Raw genomic sequence first — 27,503 nt, forward strand, 5'->3', positions numbered from 1 at the left:
TCACATTTCTTGATTTGTCTACCATGTACTTTGATACTGATGGAATGTGGTTCAAAATTGTTTTCTTTGAAAATGTCTCTGGAATAATAGTTAAAACTTGCACCTTTTCATTGTTGCACACTATTCAACAGCTGAATTGATATGTGTGAAAAAGTCCTGGCAAGAGGTGCTAGAGTGCTTCAGTTCATTTTCTTCTACTTTGAAGAGTGTGGTCAGTTCTGCTACAGTGTATTCATCCATAGCTTTAGCAATTTCTCTGCGCTTTCTTGATGAGAACACTTATTCCCAATCTGAACAAAGTCTGTCTTTTGTTTGTCTTATATATTACACTTTTATGGATATTCAGATAGTCAGCACATTTCACTCTGCTGTGGCCCCAGTCAGAAGACATTTCAAACAGTCCCTTTTCACAAAACGCACTGCAACTGCGTCAACTGGCAAAATTCCTCACAAAAACACAGAACTTGCTGGATGGTCTCAGATAACGTGCAGTGAACAAACACAACAAAGAAACTGACAAGAAACTACAACAAAGTGTAAGAAATACCTGCAACAATGGAAGTGAGAAAAAAAATAACTGCAACAAAGAAAGTGGTAACGCTCTCTGGCTCTGGCTCTGAGCACTATGGGACTTAACATCTGTGGTCATCAGTCCCCTAGAACATAGAACTACTTAAACCTAAGGACAACACACACATCCATGCCCGAGCAGGATTTGAACCTGCGACCGTAGTAGAAAGTGATAAGAAATAACTGCAACAAAGACAATAGAAATTAGAAAGAAATTATTAAGAAACAACTTAGTGACACAATTCATTACCCATGAAAGTTAAAAAAATGATTTTTTAAAATCAAACCGGTGTAGTTTAAAAGTGGAAGATCTCTCCTTTACAGAGAATATAGTATTACATGGTACTAATCAACAGAAAAAAATCTTAACTCTTGCAGATTGGCATTTTTGAAAGGGAAAAAAAAAATTCTGTAAATTATTAAAAAAATTTCAAAAGGCAACGATAAAAGAACTTCGACAGATATGTCCAAATGGAGGATACCATTGTAATCATAAAGCAATTATCTTTCAAATAAAAAAATCTAACAAAATATCTAGATCTGTTGCAGAGATACAGCATTTTAAAGATTTTTCCAACATTTGCATCTTCAAACTGGCGATCACAGTGTTATTTTTGAAGGCCTGTATCTTGGGGCAAGAATTTTTTCGAAGAAAACAAAAAAATATGTGTTTCATACTTACTTCTGAATTTCAACATATGCTAAATTCAATAACATCTAAGACTACAAAGGTAAGCCCCTGCCTGAATTGATTCGATAATAGGACACATAAGTAACATAACAGCTCTCTCTCCCTCCCCCTCTCTCCCTTACTCCCCCTCTCTCCCTTACTCTCCCCTCTCTTCCCTTACTCCCCCTCTCCTCCCTTACTCCCCCTCTCTCCTTACTCCCCCCTCTCTCCCTTACTCCCCCTCTCTCCCTTACTCCCCCTCTCTCCCTTACTCCCCCTCTCTCCCTTACTCCCCCTCTCTCCCTTACTCCCCCCTCTCTCCCTTACTCCCCCTCTCTCCCTTACTCCCCCTCTCTCCCTTACTCCCCCTCTCTCCCTTACTCCCCCTCTCTCCCTTACTCCCCCTCTCTCCCTTACTCCCCTCTCTCCCTTACTCCCCCTCTCTCCCTTACTCCCCCTCTCTCCCTCACTCCCCACTCTCTCCCTCACTCCCACTCTCTCCCTCACTCCCACTCTCTCTCTCTCTCTCTCTCTCTCTCTCTCTCTCTCTCTCTCTCTCTCTCATTCCCACTCTCTCTCTCTCTCTCTCTCTCTCTCTCATTCCCACTCTCTCTCTCTCTCTCTCTCACTCCCACTCTCTCTCTCTCTCTCTCTCTCTCACTCCCCACTCTCTCTCTCTCTCTCACTCCCACTCTCACTCCCACTCTCTCTCTCTCTCACTCCCCACTCTCTCCCCCTCACTCCCCCTCACTCCCCCTCACTCCCCCTCACTCCCCCTCACTCCCCCTCACTCCCCCTCACTCCCCCTCACTCCCCCTCTCTCCCCCTCTCTCCCCCTCTCTCCCCCTCACTCCCCCCCACTCCCACTCTCTCCCCCCACTCCCACTCCCACTCTCTCCCCCCCACTCCCACTCTCTCCCCCCCCCCCCACTCCCACTCTCTCCCCCCCCCCCCACTCCCACTCTCTCCCCCCCCACTCCCACTCTCTCCCCCCCCACTCCCACTCTCTCCCCCCCCACTCCCACTCTCTCCCCCCCCCCCCACTCCCACTCTCTCCCCCCCCACTCCCACTCTCTCCCCCCCCCCACTCCCACTCTCTCCCCCCCACTCCCACTCTCTCCCCCCCACTCCCCACTCTCCCCCCCCCCCACTCCCACTCTCTCCCCCCCCCACTCCCACTCTCTCCCCCCCACTCCCACTCTCTCCCCCCCCCCACTCCCACTCCCCCCCAACTCCCACTCCCCCCCCCCCCCGCTCCCACTCTCTCCCCCCCGCTCCCACTCCCCCCCACTCCCACTCTCTCTCCCGCCCCCCCCCCCCCCACTCCCACTCTCTCTCCCGCCCCCCCCCCCCCACTCCCACTCTCTCTCCCGCCCCCCCCCCCCCCACTCCCACTCTCTCCCCCCCCACTCCCACTCCCCCCCGCTCCCACTCTCCCCCCCCCCCGCTCCCACTCCCCCCCACTCCCACTCTCTCTCCCGCCCCCCCCCCCACTCCCACTCTCTCCCCCCACTCCCACTCTCCCACCCCCACTCCCACTCTCCCCCCACTCCCACACTCTCCCCCCCACTCCCACTCTCCCCCCCACTCCCACTCTCCCCCCGACTCCCCCCCCCCCACTCCCACTCTCTCCCCCCCACTCCCACTCTCTCTCCCCCCCACTCCCACTCTCTCCCCCCCCACTCCCACTCTCTCCCCCCCACTCCCGCTCCCCCCCCCACTCCCGCTCTCCCCCCCCCCCCACTCCCGCTCTCCCCCCCCACTCCCGCTCTCCCCCCCCACTCCAGCTCTCCCCCCCCACTCCCGCTCCCCCCCCCCCCACTCCCGCTTTCCCCCCCCCCCCCCCCCCCACTCCCCCTCACTCCCACTCACTCCCCCGCACTCCCACTCTCTCCCCCTCACTCCCCCTCACCCCCACTCTCTCGCCCTCACCCCTCCTCTCTCTCTCACTCACCCCCGGCCCCTCTCTCTCCCCCACTCACCCCCGGCCCCTCTCTCTCCCCCACTCACCCCCGGCCCCTCTCTCTCCCCCACTCACCCCCGGCCCCTCTCTCCTCCCTCCGCCCCGTCTCTCCCCCCGCCCCCTCTCTCCGGCCCCTCTCTCCGCCATCACTCCCTCTCACAATCCCCACACCCCCCCTCTCACACTCTCCACACCCTTTCTCTCTTTCCCCTCTCTCTCTCTTCCCCCCCTCTCTCTCTTCCCCCCCCCTCTCTCTCTTCCCCCCCTCTCTCTCTCTTCCCCCCCTCTCTCTCTCTTCCCCCCCTCTCTCTCTCTTCCCCCCCCTCTCTCTCTTTCCCCCCCCCTCTCTCTCTCTCTTTCCCCCCTCTCTCTCTCTCTTTCCCCCCTCTCTCTCTCTCTTTCCCCCCCCTCTCTCTCTCTTTCCCCCCTCTCTCTCTCTCTTTCCCCCCTCTCTCTCTCTCTTTCCCCCCCTCTCTCTCTCTCTTTCCCCCCTCTCTCTCTCTCTTTCCCCCCTCTCTCTCTCTCTTTCCCCCCCTCTCTCTCTCTCTTCCCCCCTCTCTCTCTCTTTCCCCCCCTCTCTCTCTCTTTCCCCCCCCTCTCTCTCTTTCCCCCCTCTCTCTCTCTTTCCCCCCTCTCTCTCTTCCCCACCCTCTCTCTCTTCCCCACCCTCTCCCCCCTCTCCCCCATTATCCCCTTTTCCTCCCTCCCCCCCACTCTACCCCCCTCTCCCCCCTCCCCACCCCACAGGGTGCAGACTTGCTAAAACATTGTGTTCAAACAAAATTTTCCTTATATTTTAACAAGGAATGGATTGTTATTATGAGGCACTGTCAGAAAATTAGTGAATTTTGAACTTTTTTACAGACATATTCTCTTTGTTCTCAGCTTCTAAAGTATTCAAAAATATCAAAGTTCCAAATATTCCATGTTTTTGACACCATGTATCTTAAAATTGATATCTCTGATAGATTAATTATTAACACCATTGAGAAGAGTGCATTTAAGTCTATCAGAAACAAAACTTTGCCTCACCTTTTTTTGAAAGACGAAGAGGAAGAAGAAGAAGAAGATATTAGTCATTGTGCTTGTACGTAGTTTCCTAGCTGGGTCGGGATCACCTACATATTAATCCATGGTACATCAATGGGCACCCACATAGCATCAGTCTATCTCTACCTATTAATGCCATCTAAGAGATATCCTTTCTAATCACCCCACCTGGTTCAGATTCGTTAATAACAGCTTTGTCATTTGGATCAAGGGTGGGATACTTTATCCTCCTTCCTCCAGAACCTCAGCACGTTCTCAGCCATTTGCTTCACCTGGCTCTCCTCAACCCAACAAGCCGTTGTCCTCGATGTGTGTTGGCTTCCACTTCAGAGGTGGCTACATCAGTACCCCCACCCATATTAAAACTACCAACCACAAGAAGTACCTCCACTTGGACAGCTGCCACCCATTCCGTACCGAGAATTTCCTTCCATACATCCTAGCCACCCATGGCCATCGCATCTACAGTGATGGGGAGTCTCTCTCCAGATATACCAAGGGCTCACTGATACCTTCACAGACCAAAATTACCCTCACACCCTTATACAGAAACAGATCTTCCATGGCTTATCTCTCCAGTCAACACCACCTCCCAGAGTCCCACCACCTGGCAACGAAGGAGCATTTCCCTCATGACTCAGAACCACCTAGGACTGGAGCAACTGAAACACATTCTCCACCAGGATTTCAGCTACCTCTCGTCGCACTCAGAAATGAAAAATATCATACCCACCATCCTTCTCACGTCTCCCACAGTGGTATTCTGCTGTCCATCGAATGTATGTGGTACACTCGTCCAAACGTGCTCTGCCCCTGTGCCCAACCCTTGCCTCATGACTCATATCCCTGTGAAAGACCTAGATCCATGACCTGTCCCATAAGTCCTCCCATAACCACCTACTCCAGTCCTGTCACAGGCATCACGTATCACATCAGAGACAGGGCTAATTGTGAAAGCAGTCATGTGATATAAAACCTAAGCTCAAACCACTGTGCTGTGTTCTATCTGCAAATGACAACCAACAAGCTGTGTGTCTGCATGAATGGCCACTGTCAAACTATGGCCAAGAAACAGCTGGACCATTCCAGTTACTGAGCATGCTGCCCAAGGTAGTGTTCATCACTACAGTGACTGCTTTACAGCCTTTGCCGTCTGGGTCCTTCCTACCAATACCAGCTTTTCTGAATTGTGCACACGAGAACTTTTCCTGCAATGTAGCCTACATTCCCGTAACCCCCTGGCATTAACCTTTGCTAATCCCTGTCCTTCAATCACTTTTCCCCTTCCCTGCTTCCACTCCCGCACTACACAGCCTTCTGTTCCGCCAATGCATGTATAATCTTTTTCCCCTCCTCTACTTCTCTCTGTTTTCATGCCCCCCAACTTCCCGACTGCACCTCACTGCCCTTCTCTGTCCCTACCATGTCCCTGCAAGCTCCTACAAGTGTCACTTTACCTTCCCCATGTCTATCCTTCACCCTTCCTGCTCCCGCTTACTCCTTATTCCCATCACCTAGATTGCTTTCCCCATCACACACAGTTGCTTACAGTCGAGTCTCAAGAGGCCAGACAGTGGTCATGTGCGTGTGAGTTGCGCATGTGTGAATATATGTTGTCTACTTTGGAAGAAGGCCTTTTGGCCGAGGCCCACATGTTTAGCACTTTTTTGTTGTATCTGTCTGCTACTCAATGTCTCCTCTATATGGTGAGTAGCGATCTACCCTTTTCATAATACCCTCAATATTCCACCCTAGATTTTCCATCGTTTGATTATGATAAGTGTAGCTACTACAAGGCAGGGCAGTAACCTTGTCTTTTAATCCTGTGCACATGGTTTAGTATAAAGGGTACAACTGTCAGTATATAATGCAACAAAACTACAAACATGTTGTGTAAAAGAAACAGGAAATAGAAATTATTAGTCACTAAACTACCAATTATTTTTTAAATGGATGCAGATAGAGCCACACGATTTAAGCTAAATTTTTTCACCGTAACCGAAAATGACACTAAAATGAAAATCAATATTTCTGATAGACTTAAATGTGATCCTTTGGATAGTATGAATGATTATGGAATAAGTGGTGTCAGCTGAGGCCAAATATGGTACATTTGGTACTAATTGCACACCATAAGGTGGCCCTTTTGCTGAAGATACAGGGAGCAAAACATGTGATTGGCTCATAGCACACAGGCTGGTGGAACAAGCCCTGCCTCATTTCCCAGGGCAGCCTTGTAAAGGAAATGTACATGTGAAAACATGAAATGATCGTATGGCGTTGTTGGCCGGGAGGCCCCATTCGGGTTCGGCCGCCTAGTGCAAGTCATATTTCAGTCGACACCACACATGTAATGGGTTAAAAAACACATTACAGAAGTGACCGAAAGTTGGTTCGAGTCGCTACCATTACCAGGTACAATCTCTTCATTATTTTTTCATAATAATAGTAACTACTGCTTTATAGTGTGTGATTGGTGTTTTTGATAACTTTATTGCCTGACTAATGAACCCAGCAGTGCTTTGCAGTTGCTAAATATTTAAGGGAAATTGCTATATGTCCTAATCTCCTTACCCCTCCCACATTTTCATCTCCCCCCCCCCCCCCCCCCCACCCCACCTCTCTCTCTCTCTCTCTCTCTCTCTCTCTCTCTCTCCTCTCTCTCTCTCTCTCTCTCTCTCTCTCTCTGCCCCCCCCTCTCCTTTCCTACCCCCCCCCCCCTCTTCTTCCCTCCACCCCCCTCCCACCTTTTCTCTGTACACCTACTTTTCCCCATCTTTGACCTTCAGCCTTGCATGTTGTTACTGCAAATGAAGTGTTGGTTGGGGAACTGAAGTCATTTAAAATGGATGGACAAATTGGTTGGGCTCATTGGTAGGGGAGCTATAAAAGAGACCTTTCGAGCTGTAGGATCTGTGAGAATAGTAGCTTCAATGACAGTATTTTGCACATTATTAATCTGTGAATGGGTAGGATTACAAAGTTTTGGACAATTAGGTTCCATATTAGTATTCTAATCACAAGCTGAAAAGCCGTAAGTATAACTTTCATGCTTTCTATTAAAACCCATTGTGAGAAAGAAAACAAAACAACACATTGTGATGAATGCAATATTTGTTTAAAATTATATATAAGAAGAAAGAATAAATGTACAGGAGAAACAGTTTGTGTAATGATTTAAATGTCCTACTCTGGTAATTGAAACTACTCTTGAGGAAAATGATAATGAGATGAGATTAAAAGAAAAACACACACGTTATCACAGCACATCATTTTCTTTCTACCAGCTAGTTTTAACAGGTAATCTGTACATTATTGTTTAAAAAAATATATTGCCTATGCCCATCTGAATGTGTATTAGAGCATTTTGTATAAATGTGCAGTAAATCTGTTGAGAACTTTGAGACTTTCAGCAATGTCGTATGTTTATGTAGTAGTATAAATAATATTTTTTTTTGTCTTTTCTTTCAAACCAAATGGCAGAGGAGTACAAATTATCAAGATTAGGACACATGTTTATGTAGTTTTCCTTGCAGATTTACAGTTATTTCCCACAATTAAGCTAGTGAATTGGAGTATTTCTTTTTCCCACCTTAAAACTGAATTTTCCTGAAGGTCTCACTTTGCAGTTCCTTGTATAATTCTGGTTTGTAAAATTTCCTTTTACTTTCAGTGTTACTAAATTATGTTTGCTTTATTCCACACGAATCTCAATGTGTCCACACTTTAAATTGATTATTGTCTTGGATTGTCTATTTTCCAATTATGACCATATCTCCATTGCAGTGATTAGTGTTAATTCCTTCATTCATTCACTCTGTATGTGCCAAATAAATAGCCATTTAGCAGTGGATAGAGATGCATAAAAAATGAATAGTTACTGCACTTCCAAGCAGTCCTTCAGAGTTTGCACAGTTCCACATCTTTTTTTATGTGTTTTTTCATGCTGCCACGCAATGAGTAGTTTTCCACACATCATGTTGTACTTTCAAACATTAATTGTTTCTATTGAGATGCTACTACATAGTCATTTCTTTTGTAATGTCCATATATCTCCAGTTGATCCAGTAAAATCATTGTATGATGTTTTTAATTGATAGATTACCCAAATAATCTGTTAATTTTCCAAATGTGTGCCCTATTTTGTGTATTTGTATGGCTTGCTGATCCTGTGTGTCTCCTGTATGTGAAATTACGTAGGTGGCCTGCTGTGGAGATCCCTACCAGTTGTTACTGGATAGAAAATGAAACAGTCATCTGTAAATTGTTAGTGATCACAGTGCACTTGGTCTGTTATCTTCAGCCGAAGTTAGTTAACTGCAGTGAGTTATATTTTTACCTTGCATTTTTAGAAGAAATTAAGATTACAGTTTAACATCTTATCATCTACAATATTATTAGAGACACAACACATGTTGAATTATGAAATGGAATCGGCTATGCACTTTTCCAAGGAACTAACCTGACATTTGCCTTAAGCAATTAAGAGGTGTATAGGGTTGTGGGGCTTTGAACCCCACTCTTTCCGAATGACAGGCCGGCATCTTAAACCACTTATCCAGTGATGTGAAGAATGTAAGATATTTTTTTTTTTTTTTTTTTTTTTTTTTTTGATGTTATACCTTTGTATTGAATTCTAGTTTTGCACAGAGTTATTTCTTTTGCTTCTACTGTAGTTTTTTCCCCCCATTCACCACATGTTGGTATGAGACAGGGTCCAGGGCTTGTATAGTTGGTCTTTGTGTTCCATTAATTATTGTCTCTCTTGTGCTTTGTAAGTCAATATAGTTAATACATTTGTTTTATTCATCTTCACTTGTGAATTCATTTTGATTCAGAAGATAGTTAAAACTCATTTAATGTTTGTTATGTCTTTAGATATCTGCTTTTGTTTGTTGAAATGTGCAACAGAAAAAATTCTGACAGTTGAATAATTTTTTCCAAGTTATGTTTGTAGATATGAGCTGTGGTACTAGAGATAGAAGGTTCAGTTGCTATTGCATGTGGCAAGTTTTTAACACCACAGTTAAATACAAAGCTGTGCACTTGGAATTCTCAGTGTGTGGCAGTCTCTCATATTTCATTAGAGTATTCTGAACTGTTGCTGTAACTTCTTGTACAAGTGTGTTGGAAATGAGGAAAATGAACAAATTCCGTTATAAATATTGGTACATCTGAGATGCTGTTCCCAGTATAATACTGGAATATTTTAAACCCATGACATCTAAATGACCGTAGTCACATATATAATACATAAGTAACATAGTGCAGTTTCTAGACATAATGAAATATCTAATTACTAGGCCTTTCTATAAGAACAGTGATTTTTACAGATATCAATTACTGTGGTTCATACATTGTACTTAAATTGTTTTATAAAATTATTTGATAAGAAATATCAGCACACACTCCGCTGTAGAGTGAAAATTTCATTCTAGAAACACCCCCAGACTGTGGCTAAGCCATGTCTCCGCAATATCCTTTCTTTCAGGAGTGCTAGTTCTGCGAGGTTCGCAGGAGAGCTTCTGTAAAGTTTGGAAGGTGGGAGATGAGGAACTGGCGGAATTAAAGCTGTGAGGATGGGGCGAGAGTCGTGCTTGGGTAGCTCAGTTGGTAGAGCAATTGCCCGCGAAAGGCAAAGGTCCCGAGTTCGAGTCTCGGTCCGGCACACAGTTTTAATCTACCAATGTTCGTTACCCATCTCTGCAGTAATGGCATACTTCACAAATCACAAACTGGATTTCAGAACAACAATTGTACTAAGAGAGCCACTTACGCATTTGATAACCAGATATTACAGTTTTAAATTGTGAATACAGTTATAACATTGGTTGGAGAAGTTATGATTTTACCAGTTCAGTAGCTGTACATATGATCAGTTGAATGTTTGTATATTTTTGTTTTTTGTTAAGGTGAAGAAACAGAGTGATTCACTTATTCTGAAAAGTGTTAAAGTGCAAGGTCTATAAGTATTTTTTAGAAATATAAATGATATATAATTTTGTTTAGAAAATGAGGCAGTACTTGTTTTCATCATGGAATATGAGGCTGTTGTTGTTAACCGAAGAAAAGGAGCTTCAGAAGAAAAATAAACTAAATTATGTTGTAAGAGGTTATTAACTGATTGATTGCAAACACGGCAATGTTTTTAATTAAACAATTCATCCAATTCTGTTGCATAAAAAGTTTGAACTTTTGACCAGCATAACTTTAAACATGAACCACGGACCTAGCAATTGATGGGAAAACTTGCATGCCTCAGCAATGCAGATAGCCATATCATAGGTGCAACCACATTGGAGGAATGTATGTTGAGAGGCTAGACAAATGGGTGGTTCCTGAAGAGGGACAGCAACCTTTTCAGCTGTGGCAGGGACAACAGTCCGGATGATTTATTGATCTGGCCTTGTAACCTCAACCAAAACAGCCTTGCTGCAGTGCTGCTTCGAATGGCTGAAAGAAAGGGGAAACTGCAGCTGTAATTTTTTTCGAGGGCATGCAGCTCTACTGTATGGTTAAATGCTGATGCCGTCCTCTCAGGTAAAATATTCTGGAGGTAAAATAGTCCCCTGTTTGGATCTCTGGGCAGGGACTACTCAGGATGATGTCGTCATCATGAGAAACAGAACTTTCATTATACAGATTGGAGTGTGGAATGTTAGATCCCTTTATTGGGCATGTAGGTTAGAAAATTCAAGAACAGAAGTAGATAGGTTGAAGTTAGATATTGTGGGAATTACTGAAGTTCGGTGGCAGTAGAAATAGGGTTTCTGGTCAGGTGAATACAGAGTTATAAATACAAAGTCAAATAGGGATAATGCAGGAGCGAGTTTAATAATGAATATGAAAATAGGAATGCAGGTAAGCTACTATGAACAGTGAACAGCATAGTGAACGCGTTATCATAAACAAAGTAGACACGAAGCCCGGACTGGGGGAGGGGGGGGAGGTGAAATGTAAGGGGAAGGCGCCAGGTAGACTTTTGCACAGTGCATAAAGTAATCATCGCTAATACTTGATATAAGAATCTTAAAAGAGGATAGTATATGTGGAAGAGACCTGGAGGCACTGGAAGGTTTCAGATTTGTTATATAATGGTGAGAAAAAGGAGAAAAAGATTTAGTAACCAGGTTTTAAATTGTAAGACATTTCCAGGGACAGATGTGGACTCTGACCACAGTATATTGTCTATGAACTAGAGATTAAAATTGAAGAAATTGGAAAAAAAGTAGGAAATTAAGGAGTTGGAACATGGATAAGTTGAAAGAACCAGAGGCTATTGAGAGTTTCAGAAGGGGACATTAGGCAACATTTGACAAGAACAGGGGAAAGGAATACAGTAGAAGATGTATGGGTAGCTTTAAGAGATGAATTAGTGAAGGCAGCAGATGATCAAATAGGTAAAAAGACAAGACCTAGTAGAAATTCTTGTATAACACAAATTTAGTTGATGCATGAAGAAAATTAAAAAATGCAGCAAATGAAGCAGGCAAAAGGAAATACAAACGTCTAAAAAATTATATTGACAGGCAGTGCAAAATAACTAAACAGGAATGCCTAGAGGACAAATGTAAGGGTTTAGAAGCATATTTCAATAGGTGAAAGATAGATACTGCCTTAAAAAGAAGAAGAAGAAGAAGAAGAAGAAGAAGAAGATGTCTTTGGGGGAAAGAGAAGCAGCTGTATGAATATAAAGAGACCAGATGGAAAACCAGGCCTAAGCAAAGAAGGGAAAGCTGAAAGGTGGAATGAGTATATAGTCTGAACTTGAAGACAGTATTATAGAAAGGGAAGAAGAAGTAGATGGAGATGAGATGGGTGGTATGATACTGCAAGAAGAATTTGACATAGCTCTGAAAGCTCTTAAGTTGAAACAAGACACTGGGGTAGATGATATTTGATCAGAGCTACTGGTAGCTGTGAGAGAGCAGCCGTGACAAAACTCTTCCATCCGGTGTGCTAGATGTATGAGACAGTTTAAATACTCTTGGACTTCAAAAAGAATATAATAATTCCAATTCCAAAGAAAGCAGTTGCAGACAGATATGAAAATTTCTGAACAATCAGTTTAATAAGTCATGGCTGCAAAATATTAACATGAATTGTGAGCAGAAGAATGGAAAAACTGGTAGAGGCCGACCTTGTAGAAGCTCAGTTTGGAGTCCAGAGAAATGTAGGAACACGCAAGGCATTACTGACTCTACAACTTACTGTAGGAGATAGTTTAAAGAAAGACAAACTGATATTTATAGCATTTGTTGACTAAGAGTAAGCTTTTGATGATGTTGATTGGAATACTCTTTTAAACTCTGAAGGTATCAGTTGTAAAATACAGGTAATTGAAGGCTATTTATGATTTGTGCAGAAACCAGATGGCAATTTTAAGAATCGAGGGGCATGAAAGGGAAGCAGTGCTTGAGAAGGGAGTGACACAGGGTTGTAGCCTGTTGCCGAAGTTATTCAATCTGCACATAATAAAGGAAACCAAAGAAAAATTTAGAGTGGGAATTAAAGTTCAAGGAGAAAAAAAAAAAAAAATTCGGCATTGTTATTCTGTCAGAGACAACAAAGGACTTGGAAGGGCAATTGCGTGGAATGGACAGTGTCTTGAAAGGAAGATATAAGATGAACATCAGAAAGAGCAAATCAAGGATAATGGAAAGTAGTTGAGTTAAATTAGGTGATGCTAAAGGAATTAGCATAGAAAACGAGACACTTAAAGTAGTAGATGAGTTTTGCTATTTGGGCAACAAAATAATTGATGATGGCCAAAGTAGAGAGATATAAAATGTAAACTGGTAATGGCAAAGAAAAGCATTTCTGAAGAAAAGTTTAATATCGAATACAGATTTAAGTGTAAGGAAATCTTTTCCGAAGGTATTTGTATGGAGTGTAGCCATGGGCGATAAACAGTTTCGACAAAAAGAGAATATAAGCCTTTGAAGTATGGTGCTACAGAAGAATGTTGAATATTAGATGTGTCGATCACAAAACTAATGAGGAGGTACTGAATAGAGTTGGGGAGACGAGTAATTTGTGGCACAACTTGACTAAAAGAATGGATTGGTTGATAGGACTCATTCTGAGACATCAAGGGATCATAAATTTAGTATCAAATGAGATGGCGCAGTGGTTAGAACAGCATTCAGGAGGATGATGATTCAAACCCATGTCCGGCCATCCTGGTTTAGTTTTTCTGTGATTTCTCTAAATCGCTTCAGGCAAATGCCAGAATGTTTCCTTTGACAGGGTATGGCTGACTTCCTTCCCCATCCTTCTCTAATTCGATGGGACTGATGACCTCGCTGTTTGGTCTCCCCCAAATCAACCAACCGTAGAGGGAAGCATGGGGGGGGGGGGGGGGGGGGTAAAAATTGTAGAGTACAACCAAGAGATCAATATAGCAAGCAGATTCAGAAGGATGTAGGTTGCAGTAATTATTCAAAGATGAAGAGTGTTGCACAGGGTAGAGTAGCACCGAGAGCTGCATCAGACCAGTCTTTGGACAGAAGACCACAATAATAATAATAATAATAATAATAATAACAACAATGTTAAACAGGTTAACGAACTTTCATGTTGTGGAACATTTTGCTATGTAAAACATTATTTATTTTTTCCATAAGAATAACTCCCCAACTTCAGAACCATAGAAAACGATAAGTTCATTATTTTTAAACTTATTGTCAAATTAAAATTATATGGTGGACCATAATTTGAACCTATAACCATGTCTTTCGCAGGCAGTACTCTTAATGACTGAGCTAATGAGACTGATACATTATCTGCTTTGAAACTTCTTTTGGTTGCTTGCTACTTAATAATTAGTAATTCTGAGATAGCCAGAATCAATGGCGTGAGGTAGGATATTTATTGCAAGGACGCCATTTTTGTTGGGAAAGCCCTAGGAGACAGCAACAAAGGCAGATAATAAGTTAACTTTTTGTTATAAGTACTACCATTTTGGTCAAACCCAGTACTTTATGGTGTCCCATGGGACTTCCAAATCTGACAGCCCAATTAGGCCAAATAGACCATGATGAACATGATTTTACACACACATAGTACAGGAAGGATCAAAATTTCAACTAAACGAAGACAGATAACAAATATTGGTCCACATAAATTAAAGCTAAAATGAAGAAAAATCGAATGAAGAAGTTGATGAAGGCAGTTCAGAGGTGATTCAGATGACTACATAGAGCATCAGCAATGTGTTCCACAATCTGGTGTTTCAATTAAGTACATCTGCCTACATAGCAGTGATCATGGAAAGTGCTGCTATGTTGCAAACATTCCATAACAAATGGCGTGTTTATGTTACAGGTTTATATTAATTGATTAATCACTTCTAATATCCTTAAAATGGCAACTACTACACAATTCCCAGACATCACAGTACATGGATGAAACACAGTAAAGTAAACCTTGTGATTGCTTTGCATCTGTTTATAAAAATGGCGTAGTGTTGCAATTGCTGCAAAAAGTAGGCTTTTGTCTAACCCAGAGCGCCAGTCGTGGTCAGAAACTTCACAATTCAGTCTAGTGTGCTACCTTCCTTTGGAATCAGATTGCTCTGTTTTTGATGTGATAGAATCATTTAACTTGGCCAGAAAAAATCTCTCAGTGTAGCACTAGCACATATGCGACAAGTACTAGAGGCTGTATCAAAAATCATGCTTTGTTACACTAACTTTGGCAACTTTTTCAGAGGCAAATACATGTTTCCTTACTATTAACTGGAATATCAGTGGGCTTTTTGACCATAGGAATCTACTTGCAGACTTATTCAGTTCTTATAGAGTAGATATTTCCAGGGTGACTGAAATCCACTTACTTCCTAGTCAGACATTTAAAGTCAGGAATTTTAATTGTTTGTACCCATTGTCCATCTAAAAAAAGCATTCAGCCATGTAAAATGGTGCAAGATGCTTGAAATTATCAGAAAAATGGGTATAAACTGCTGGGAAAGATAGGCAATACAAAATGTGTACAAGAACGAAGTGAGAACTTTTAAGAAAGGAAGACCAAAGGATAAGTGCCCAGATTAAAAAGAGCATAAGATGGGGGTGCAGTTTTTCTCCCCCCTCTGTTGCAGTACTTATCATCTTTGCATATAAACTGTACGTGTATGTATTTTTCCAAGTGTACCTTTTTAATTGTTTATTTCACTTTTTTTACTAGATGTAGTTCAATATACCTTCTAAAACATGTGAAACCAAAATATGTAGAATGCCTGGTTAGATGTAAGAGAGGGCCTGAGGTCCTAATCTTGTCTGGTTAAATAAACAAACAAACATCTGATGGCAAACTGTGATGGGTTGGCTTGCTTGCCTTAGTGATGCAGATGGTCTTATCACAGATGCAGTCACATTGGAGGGCTATCTGTGGGGAAGCCAGACTAACATATGATTCCTGAACAGGGATAGCAGCCTTTTCATTGGTTACAAAGATAGCAGTATGGAGGATTAAGTGATCTGACATTCTAACAATAACAAATATAACCTTGTTGTGTTGGCATTGTGATTATCTGATAGCAAAAGGTAATTACATGTCCCAAGGACATGCTGCTCCATGCCTTACTGATGATATCATCCTCTTAATATTTCAGAAATCAGAAAGAATGTGAGCCTTCCCTCCTCCTCCCCTTTTCCCATACTCCCAGTTGGGATCTCTGGAAGGGGGCTACTCGGCATGAAAGTTTAGATCCCTTAACCAAGTATGTAGGTAAGAGAAATAAGATATATTGGTAAGTAGTGAAGTGTGAGGGCAGGAAGAACAGGATTCGTGGTCAGTTGAATAATGGGTTATCAACAAAAAATCAAATAAGGGTGACCAAGGAGTAGGTTTAATAGCCAATAAGAGAGTAGGAATGTGGTTGAAATACTATTAACAGAACTGCTATGAAAAGCCCAGTGAACAATTATTGTAACAATATTAGACACAACACCAAGATTCGGGATAGGCTTTTAAGTACACGAGTTGCTTTACAATTCCTATTAGTGGCTTCTAAGGTTTGTAGAGGAGATATAGTACATAAAGTTTTGATAAGGAACCATGTGCAGAAATGTACTGTATGGGTGTAAAATAAATTTGAAGATCAGATCACTTTCACGTCCCCTGCTTCTCTCTCTCTCTCTCTCTCTCTCTCTCTCTCTCTTTCTCTCTCTCTCTCTCTCATCTCTCTCTCCTCTCTCTCTCTCTCTCTCTCTCTCTCTCTCTCTCTCTCACACCACACGCACACACACACACACACACACACACACACACACACACACACACACGAGACAAAGAGGTCTGATGTGTGGATTACAGGAGTTGCTTCAAATAGCAGCCCTGCTGTCATTGCACAAGATTTATCTATGATGCATGCTTTCATACACTCGGTCCACAAACTCTAGTGTGTGCTGAATAATTTTGCTGCACCCAGAACTCATTCAGAGAGATCTTCTTGTGACTGTACAGCAGTCTCATACACGAGACTTCATATCACCTCACAAGTAAAAGGTGAGAGGAGTTACCATGGTGGCCAAGGAGTAGGTCCACCTCGACCTATCTACTTTTTGCCATGTCTGTAGATATCACATGCAAAATGTGTGGGTGCACCATCATGTTGGAACCACATTTGCTGGTGGAGTGACAGTGACAATTCTTCCAGTGACTGCACTAGTACATCTTGCAAGAATTCAAGTGTTTTGGACCCATTAGGTGGTAATGGAAGAATGTACAGCCCAGTGAGGTGACCAACAGTGATTTCACCTCTTATATTGATAATGTGGTGCTACAGAAGAATGCTGAAGATTAGATGGGTAGATCACATAAATGATGAAATATTGGATAGAATTGGGGAGAAGAGGAGTATGTGGCACGACTTGACAAAAAGAAGGGATCGGTTGGTAGGACATGCTCTGAGACATCAAGGGATCACCAATTTAGTGTTGGAGGGCAGCATGGAGGGTAAAAATCTTAGAGGGAGACCAAGAGATGAATACACTGAGCAGATTCAGAAGGATATAGGCTGCAGTAGGTACTGGGAGATGATGAAGCTTGCACAGGATAGGGTAGCATGGAGAGCTGCATCAAACCAGTCTCAGGACTGAAGACCACAACAACAACAACATATTGATAGCAATCCAATGTTGAATTTCATGTGAAGTGAGTTTCATCTGTAGAAAGAACATGGCATGGAAATTCGAGCATGTCGACATAATGTTGTAGAAGCCACAATCAGAAATTGCCCATAGTGGAAAATCTGCTGGAGTCATTGCATGCACATTCTGTCGGGTGGAGTTACTCGTCACACAGAATGTGCCAGACACTTGTGTGTAGCAAGTCAGTGGCATGGGCAGCGTTTCAAGCACTCATTGTTGGGTTGTTTTCTGTGTGACTAAGGACAGTCTCCTCAAAACTGATAATGCACTGCATTTGTGGAGCACCACAGTCAACCCTCCTCATTGCAAACATATCGGTTTCTTGCAGCCTTTGTTGTAGCTGGAGAAAAATTGTATGTAATGGACTTTTGCCTGAAACCTAAATGTGTAGCAGTCTCTTTGTTGTGCCTGTCTGCAGTCCAGTGTCTCCTCTATATGGTGAATAGCAATATATCCTTTTCATAATATTATTGTACTTTTCATTGTTTGTTCTTGAGGCACATGTTGTAAAGATCTTATCATTATGTCCTGTTTCATTGCATATTATCAACACCTCTGTGCACTACTCGATCATGTATTCCACCACCCCCTACTGTCTCAATCGTCCTTACTGTTCAGTGACAGATTGCTGGGTGAGCAGAATGCTGATGCAATGGTTATAAACAGAAGACACACTAACTCAGGAGAGTGATGACTGTGCCCTCTTCTCAGTTTGCATGCATGTCACGAATTGGGAGTTTTGAAAGTGATCCAATTGTCAGACTTATTTGATATCCAAATGGTACCTTTACAGGCATGGGTTTCCTATCAAATCTTTGTCTATTAAATCCTCTCTGTGACACCTAGAAGCTTGTAACAGGAATTATGAAACATCCTGTATTCGTCCCCTAGCTCTGCAGATGATGAAGAGATTCAATTATGTTTGATAAGATAAAATAAATTATTCAGTTCATTAAGGGAGGTGAAAATTTAGTTGTGATGGATGAATTAAATAGTAATAAAAGGAAGGGAAGGAAAAATAGTGAGAGGTCATGGATGGGAGAAAGGAATGACAGGGAAAATGAATTGATATAATTTTATACACAGCACAGTTTAATCATTGCAAATATTTTGCATAAGGTTAAATATATGGAAGAGGCTTGGAGGCACCAGAAGGTTTCATGCAGATCATATAATGGTAAGACAGAGATTTCTAAACCAGGTTTAAAACTAAATCACATTTACAGAGGCTAACATGGTCTCTTGACCCTAAGTTATTGGTTATGGTTGACAGATGACAAGTAACCACTTTTCAGAAAGCTGAGCAATTGAGGTTGTGAAAGAACAATAGTTGTTGAGTGTGTCAAAGGGAGCATTACGCTGTGATTGGCCAAAACAGGTGAAAAGTAAACAATAGAAGAGTAATGATTAGTAGGTTTGAGAGAGAAAATAGTGAGGGTAGAAAATGACTATAGTTTGAAAGACAAGGGCCAGTTTAAATTATTGGATAACACATGAGATACTGAATTTAATTGTCAAAAGTAGAAAATATAAATCCACAGTAAATGGAGTGGGCAAAAGGGAGTGCAGAAGTTTAAAAAATTAAATTGAAATGAAAGTCTGTGAAGCTGCTAAGAAAAGAAAACGTTTTGAGATTGGTAGAAGCTGAAATCTGTGATCATCAGATTGGTTTGTGTCCTGAGAAATGTTGGATCACGAGAAAGAATACTGGTGCTACAGTTTCAGAGTCAAACCTGCATTTATAGCATTTGTAGATTTAGAGAAAGATTTGGACAATGTTGACTGGAAGATTTTCTTAGAAATTCTGAAGCTAGCACGGCATAGGTCAGGGAGCATAAAAGTTATCTGTAGCTTGTATTGAAACCAGGCTGCAGTAATGAGAATCTAAGGATGTGAAAGAGGTGTTGGTTGCATCCACCATGTTGTTCAGTCTGTATGTTGAGTAAGCAATAAAGGTGAAAAAAGAGAAATTTGTAAAGGTAATTAAAGTTCAGGGAGAATAGAAAGTATCTTTGTTGTTTGTGGGTGAAGTTGTAATTCTGTCAGAGGTGCAAACGATTCGAAAGAGCAGTTAAATAGAACGAGTAGTATGTTGCAGAAAGGTTTTAAAATAAATATCAACAAGTCAGTGGCAATGAGATACAGTCAAATTAAAGCAGGTAATGCTGAGGCAACTAGATTTGCGAATGAAAACCAAAAAATAGAAAATAGTAAATCATTACACTATTTGACAGCAAAATATCAATGTCCAAAGTAGAGAGGATATAAAGCCGATGGGCAGTACTGAGAAAATCGTCTCAAAAACAAGAGAAATATGTTAACATTGTATATAAATTTAAGATTCAATATTTGCATGGAGTGTAGCCTTGTATGGGAGTGAAATGTCAATGATAAACAATTCAGACAAGAAGAGAATAGAAGATTTTGAAATGTGGTGCTATAAAAGAGTGCTGACAACTTGACGGGTAAATTGGAAAACTAATGAAGAGTTACTGGACTGAATTGAAAAGAAAACGAATTTTTGGCACAGGTTGACTAATAGAAGGGATCAGTCAATAGGACAAATTTTCACGCATCAGTGAATAATTAATTTGACAATGGAGGAGAGTGTGATGTGTAAAAATGTAGAGGGACATCAGCGCTTCACTATGATAAGCAGGTGTTCAAGAGGATGGAGGTTGCAGTAGTTAGACAGATGATGAGACTGGCATAGTTTACTGGCAATTGCATCAAATCATTCTTTTGACCGAAGACCACAACATGCTGCTTCAGTTAATAATAGTATGAAGTGGAAATTTTGATGACAGTGGTTAGTACACATTATATCTATAATGGAAAACTCTGTGCCACTTCTTCTCTTTGGGCAGAAATTTTGTAAAAAATGAAAAACAAAGTAATAAATAAAACAAAATATCTTGCCATGATGGACCAGATGAAACAATTTCTGAAAACTTCAGCCAATGTTTCAATTATCTCTGCAAAAGTTAAATTGAAAGAAAAAGTATTAGTTGATCCTGACATCTGAAAAATGTTTAGTTCAAAACTTTGAGTCAGAAATTACTGTCCGTGAAAAGGAGGTGTGGGTATCATTTGAGGAGATTATTACTAAATTCTTAGGCATAGAAAAGGCATATTTTTAGTTTAGCCAGCATCCTGTGGAAAACTTCAATAATTTGAGTTGTGTATTAGATGAGCATCAAAATTCACTTTTTGAGCAATCACCTTGATTCTTTTCCCTGACAATTTGTGATATTAATGAGGAACATGGCGAGCACTTTCGGCAATGTATCAAAATTGTGGAGGGATGGTATGAAACCCGCTGTATACGAATATGACGGGCACTACTGGTTCTCACCTCTCAGAGATGTATAGTGGACAGTGCATCTGAGAAAAAGCTGATTTAGATACTTTAAGAAGAAGAGAGAAACAAAGTTTAAGCCAGTGCACACACATTTCCTGTTAATAAATAGGTGATATCATATTTATACTCCAGTAAAACTTTGTTTTTCTAGTGTATAATTAAATCACATTGTGACAAAACTGTATATGATAGGTCAGATATGGATTGCTTGCCCAAACAACCACGAGATTCAGAAGCTGTTATTCAGCAAAAAGTAATCAAAAATAATTTCATCTTTGGCCTGCTAGCAGTTACATATGACTCTTGACATTTGGTCTGTAGCCTCTGATACTTGTAGCAATGAAATTTAGTGACTCCAAAATAGATTTGTAAGAATTGCTGCAAAAGCCACTCTTTACCAGTTGAACAGAAATGTACACATCCTTTACATTTAATAAAAATCCCTTATGTTTTTGAGTCCAAGTCAAAAGAATTCGCTAATAAAGTTAAACATCACACCACAATTTCATATGAAATGTAGAAAACAAGCCACCCAACTCCAGAACCAAATTCTCCAAGAGGTCAATAAGAAAACAATTTTTCATACAACAAAATCTTGACATACAAACAAAAAAATAACTTAATAAAAACAGAAATCACTGTGAAAACCTCTGTAATTAGACAGAAGGTATGTGCTTAAATCAAATGCAGTCCTTTGAGGAAGAACAAGGGACCCAGACCGGCTACAAAATGCCAGTGCTGTATTTATATTTTATGTGCTACAACATACACAAGCTGTGAAGTTTGTATACACACTACTCATGTGACTGGCGTAAAGTCAGCTGTGTATCATTATTTATCTTGATTATGTATCGCTTGACCATGAGCCACACTTCAAACTACTGGAGGAAAAATAAATATTATAAATGTGACAGTGCCACTAACTGTAATCCAAACACTAGTTCTTACCTACTGCTAGTAAGTAATCAGTCCCAGTTGCTAGTGAGACTCAAAATGATTTTTAGTTGAACTAAGCGCAAGAGAAATTGTGTTCCAGTTTATGGTTTTAAAATGTTATTTTATAATATTTTAAATCAGGACTGCAGCAATGTACCAGTCTAGATTTATGTATCTGAGCAGAGTAACATTATAGGCTTGTTTGCTTACAAAATGAATTTGTCTATTGTGATGCAGGGGTGCTGTGATCTTGAGGACATGGGGCAGATAATAGCATTTCAGTTATGAATTTTTTCCTCTGTTCAAACTCCCAGACTGCAATGAAAGTCACACAACACATGCTCCATCAAGAGGTTTGTTCAGTCTATCTAGGATGAACTCATTCACGTGCAACATCTAGGAAGGAGTTAATATTCTGCTGGATAACAGCCCCCATGGGAAATAAAATCAAAAACAAGTGATAGTTGCAGTAGCCTAGGAGGTCTGTTTGCTACGTGATGTGGCACAATGTAAAGCCCTCCATATGCCACGATGCCACTGTTGAAGCACAGAGTCATGTAAGTGACTAATAACAAAACCACAGTTGATGAAGGCAACCAACAATTCATCTGACCTCAGCATTGTATCTTCCAGCCACAGATGTGAAATGAAGCACTGAATCATCCCCGGTCTATCAACTGGCCTATGAAGTAAGGAGTCCTACAGCTCAATAGGGCACCCTTGTGCAGTATTTCGTGTTGTGAATTCTGTGAGACATGTTTTAAGAAAATGTGATGAGGGCAGCAACTAGCTTACCTTTTTATCTGCTCTCTATTTTAGCTTACTGAGTCAGATAAGGTTAATTTTTTTTTAATTGTGTGTAACAATTTCCTAAGTTAATTAGGAAGATAGTTTGGTATGCTGTCATAGTGGCTGGTTTATTCATTTTTTGTGAGTGCTCATCCAGCCACACTTTACTCTGTTACTGTTTTAGTCTCGTCTCTGTTGAGCTTTTTTTCAGTAAGGTGATTGGTTGACTGGCTGACTGAGTGCAAATGTGCAATTGATTGTGAGTGGAATTTTATTTGAACTTGTCTCATACCTTTAAACATTTGAACTGTAGTCACTGACAATTTTGCAAGGCAGGCTGTAACCGTAGGGTTGAGTGCCTCAATAAATTTTTAAGTGTGTGTGTGTGTGTGTGTGTGTGTGTGTGTGTGTGTGTGTGTGTGTGTTTTATTTCCCAGTGTTCTTGTTAATATGTTATTTAAATTGTTTCATTATAATGATACTGCTTGCTCACAAATTTACATTTATGTGTAGAAAAAGCGAAATAAAATTTCATTTTACAAATAAAAGATTGAAAGCTAGAATTTGACAGTTTTCACGGTTTTCAGTTTTCTGCAGTCTTCAGTACATAGCAGACAGGTCTATTGTTTACACATTACTGAAATATATCTTGCAGTGGTGAGGATTTTTATGTCTGATTTAGGATGAGTTATCTTACAGAAAGTGCTGTGTGTATATGAAGTTTTTTTATACACTTTTGTTAAATACTCATTCTTAAAATTGAAATGATTTAATTTCAGTATGTCATAATGTGCTGTATTTCTGTTTATTTCAGAGATATTTCTGTATTTCGGGAAGAGATGGCAGCGTTAACTGGGAGTTGCATTTATTTTATTCAGCATCAATGTAGTGTCAGAGTTTATTGGAAACTAGTTTTTTGAGCGTCACGTAAGCAGAAAAGGTAATGAAAACTTCATTGCATTTTTTATATGTGCAATTTTTCATTGGTTGTTTTAATCAGTTTGGTGTGTACCACATCTGTCATGTGATATTACATTGTGTAAAGTATAAATTTGTGTGTACATGTAAGATGTCTGCTTAGAAAACATTAAAATTGCATTTTCTTGTCTTAATTTCAGGGTGTACACTTGTCATTCATTCATGCCAATAATAATGTTTTTTTGCAAAACTTTCAGCACTCTGATTGATTGATTGTTTCACAACAAATGCACATCTGATAGCATTTCAATGCAGAGATTAGTATACCCCTCTAATAGTTAACACTAGTTAACTATTAGTTGGAAGCAAAAAATATTCAGTTTTCTTTCTTTACATTGAATTTGCCTATTAATGAAACCGTGTTATACTTTAGGTTTCTAGTACCCATACATTGAATTGCATGTATTTGTGGTGTTTGTTTGGATTCTTTATTTGTACTTCCATCTTGTATATAGCTATTTTCTGCCTTACAATACTGTGCAAATAGAGCATGCAATTAATTTAAGTGAAGTTGGTATAAGGTCTAATGACTTTTGTACAACAAATTTTAGTTCCATTTGTAAGTGGTCTTTTAGGTTTTAGAAAAAAGAGGTGTTCATTTTTATTCTTCATTACTGTTTTCTTTGTTTTTGATTAGTTTTTAGTGTATTTCCCAAAATTTTATTATTTTCTTAACTCCTTATTTGAATAATTTTTTCTTTATAATTTGAGTGAAATGCTCTTTTTGTTGCAGAAAATGGAGTTTATGATTCACCAGTATTTTAGTACTTTTCTTTCAACCATTAAAATAAATAGGATTCAAGAACCTAATGTAGTATGCAGGTTAATGGCTTGTTTGGGAAGTCATACAGCTAAATTTTGTATTAGACAGCAATGTAAATAATGCTTCAAAATGATGCAGAAATGTACAGTTTAGGGTTAGTAGGAAATGCAAGGTATGCATAAAACAGTTTTATTTGTTAAAACTCTTTTGGCTTTGTCACAAACTTATCTCCCTGCTATGTACTTGGGCAAAATTCTCTGGTATTAGAATTTGGAATGTAATGGAATTGAATTAGTGTTATTATTATTATTATTATTATTTTGCATGAAAATTTATTGAGTATCTACAGTACCACTCTTAGTGTTGTCAAGTGCTTTCATTCAGCTTACAAGATACAAGCTGAGCCATCAGGAACCTAATCACAGGACAAAAGTTTTGAAAACACAAACAGTTTCATAATTAAGGGGACAAGTTGCAAGAAGAGAAAGTGCTCTCCTTTATTATATTGCATCTATAACTTAATTCCTAATCCTAATAATTGAAGCTTTTTAAGAAAGAAGTTGATTTTGGTAGAAATATTCTTTGCCTACAAATCTAACACTTTGGGCTAAATCAAACAGTGGAAAATCCAGAATGGAATGGCAATATTATGAAAAGGGTAGATTGCTACTCACCATGTAGTGGAGGTGATGACTGTGACTCAACATCTCCACTTTATGGTGAGTAGCAGTCTATCCTTTCTGTAATATTGTCATTAACACTTTGGGTAACTTTTCCTGAGCTGCTTCACCTTTCATAATTACAGGTGATTTAAAATAGGTGTTTGATGTTAACCATTATACTGCCTTGCTGCATTCCCAGCAAGTTTAAAATAATTATTCTACTACAAAAATTCAAATTTGACAAATGTCTTTAAAAAATTTCCATCTCTCTTCTCTCCCTTCCTTTGTCTAGTCTGAGAGCAATAACTTGTGACTCTGGAAGCTTTTCTGTCATTTATTACTCAATGAAAATCCATGTGGCTTGTTTAAGCTGGAGTAACATCTTACAATTTATTTGTGTTGCACGACTTTTGATCTTAACACATTTGTAAGAAAATAACTATGTCCTTTCATGATTCTTTGTAACTGGAAATCACATGTTTGCTTAACACTTTAGCTGAATTGATAGGTTCCTTCAAGGGATGCTATCAATTTGGAATTTGAGTGTTTTCGAAAAAAATTCTGTTTTTTCGTGCGTTTGATAAGAGGCAGAGATCAAGGTAATCACGTTTGCTTGAAGCAATCCATTTTTAGTGTGATATAATAGATACAATAGTTCTTAGACTGTTGTAACTATTTTACAACAAGGAAAAATGATTTAATGTTAAATCTTCAGTTGTTAATTTTAAATCATTTTCAGTAATCAGTTTTATTTTCATAAATATATCAAAACATGCAGCCCATGAGACAAATTTACTTTTTGGAGTATATTGAATGCATCTTCTGGCAAACACTCTTAAAATGACCAAAATCCTTTGCTTCTGCCAATCATGTTATGATTTCTCTGCTCCTGTTCACTGACTGAAGCTGTGCATTTTCATTGTGCCCTTGCTGGTATTGCATTGCATGTGTGTATAGCAACTGAATTATTATTATATCCGATAGAAGTTGTTGTATACGTAATTTGTGAATGCAACACTATTACAGTAAATAAATAAATAAATAAATAAACTACTCATATTTTGCCTCTTTAATACAGTTTCCCATTTGCAGTACTGAGTAATAAGAATGTATGGTATTTATATCTCATCAAAAAAGTTTTTGCACCAAGAAAAATAAAATGAATGGGTAATGGACCTTTCCAGTAGTTTTAAATATTGGTAGTGGTGTTTTGACTGCCAGTTTATGAAATGAACCTAATGATACGTAACAAAACATTTAAATACTAGCGTCGTAATCAAGAGGAGACAAATTTAGTCTGGTTGACATTCTGATTAAAACCCTTCACTCTATTTTTTAAAAATCATTTTGGCCCGTCATTCTATTTTTTAAAATAATTTTGGGTGGATATTACACTTGTTCATTCCATAAGACTGTGGCAAATATTTTTCTGTTATTGTCAGAAATCGGCAGTGCTCTGTCTTTATAAACATCACTGCTTTGCAGTTAGAGAAATAAATGTAGATGTGAGAGTAAACTTGAAGTTTCAAAATATGTTGTTAAGATTGTAAATATGTGGTTGAACATTAGCATTTACATTCTAGTAGAAAATTTTTTAAAAAGACAATCTGAGTGAACGTGATAACAAAAAGCGATGTCAAATTGCCCTCAGACAATTTGAAGAGCCTTGCATTTTTTTCTTACTTGGTGTAATTATTGAAGTTTTTATGGTTGAAGAATGGGAAATCTTCTTCTGTTCTGTTGACCATTAAATAAAAATGTGATATTCATGTTTAAAAACATCTGCAATTAAACAGAAAAAGTTGTTCTTGTGTTATAAGTTGGTGTTGCCACTGAAATTGCAACAGTTGCAACTTCACTACAATAAGTGTCTTTTGGCGTTTTGTGTGCAAAGTTCATCTTTATGTACTTTTTCTCTAGATATTTACTGTCCCTTTGTCAGTTGTAAAACAGGCATGAGTGGAGACATCACAGTTGATCATACCATTGTCTCATCATATTCAAACTTGAGTTTTTGGTAGTCATCCCCCCCCCCCCCCCCCCCACTGAAGATTTGCCCATTTTTAATATTTTTTTCTATTTTTCCAGTCCTCACTATTTTTCACTATCTGCTTTTGTAATGCTCTACCTGTAAAACATAACGTGAAGAGGGGGTAGTGTTTTGCACAAAATACGTTCAACATTAACTATAAGCTTTTTACCTGTTATTTCTAATTGATATGTTCTACATTTTTTTTAATTCTAAAATCATATCTTGTTTTTATTTGGTGCAAAGAGGGTAAGAAGTACTGTCTCAGCACATTGTGCATTCTGTATTAAGACATTGTATTTCAGATGTACTGTATGTAAACCGTTAAATGATTCCTGGGGTGAAAGGCTATTCCAACTATGTGTCAAAAATCAAATATTATAGATATTTGTGAATAAAAGTCCACGTGTTATAAAATTTTGGTCTTTTGTTAGTTGTTTAGTTGAGAGAGAAGACACATTGTACTGTTGTGTATGGATGTAATTACCAACTTGAGCTTATTCCTTTTGCACAACAAATCCATTACAGCACTTCCCTGGGATTCATAGAATAGTAACATGTGATTTGCTGTTGTTGATTTC

The 27,503-nt window shown here is 39.8% G+C and overlaps 1 protein-coding gene and 1 non-coding gene across 3 annotated transcripts in view; both read left to right on the forward strand.

The window, feature by feature from the left end:
* The window catches only part of LOC124795188 (INO80 complex subunit D), a 156,604-nt gene that overhangs the window by 21,973 nt on the left and 107,128 nt on the right, over positions 1-27,503 (forward strand). For both annotated transcript variants that reach the window (XM_047259090.1, XM_047259091.1), the window contains 2 exons: positions 23,305-23,430; positions 24,202-24,403. In XM_047259090.1, coding sequence (XP_047115046.1) covers positions 24,351-24,403 — 53 coding nt within the window. In that variant the 5' untranslated portion in view covers positions 23,305-23,430; positions 24,202-24,350. The remainder of the gene's footprint in view (positions 1-23,304; positions 23,431-24,201; positions 24,404-27,503) is intronic.
* Trnas-cga lies at positions 9,848-9,922 on the forward strand. The gene has a single exon. It is a non-coding gene; the product is annotated as a tRNA-Ser (tRNA).

Source organism: Schistocerca piceifrons, chromosome 4, assembly GCF_021461385.2.
Source record: "Schistocerca piceifrons isolate TAMUIC-IGC-003096 chromosome 4, iqSchPice1.1, whole genome shotgun sequence".
In the NCBI taxonomy this organism is placed as follows: domain Eukaryota; kingdom Metazoa; phylum Arthropoda; class Insecta; order Orthoptera; family Acrididae; genus Schistocerca; species Schistocerca piceifrons.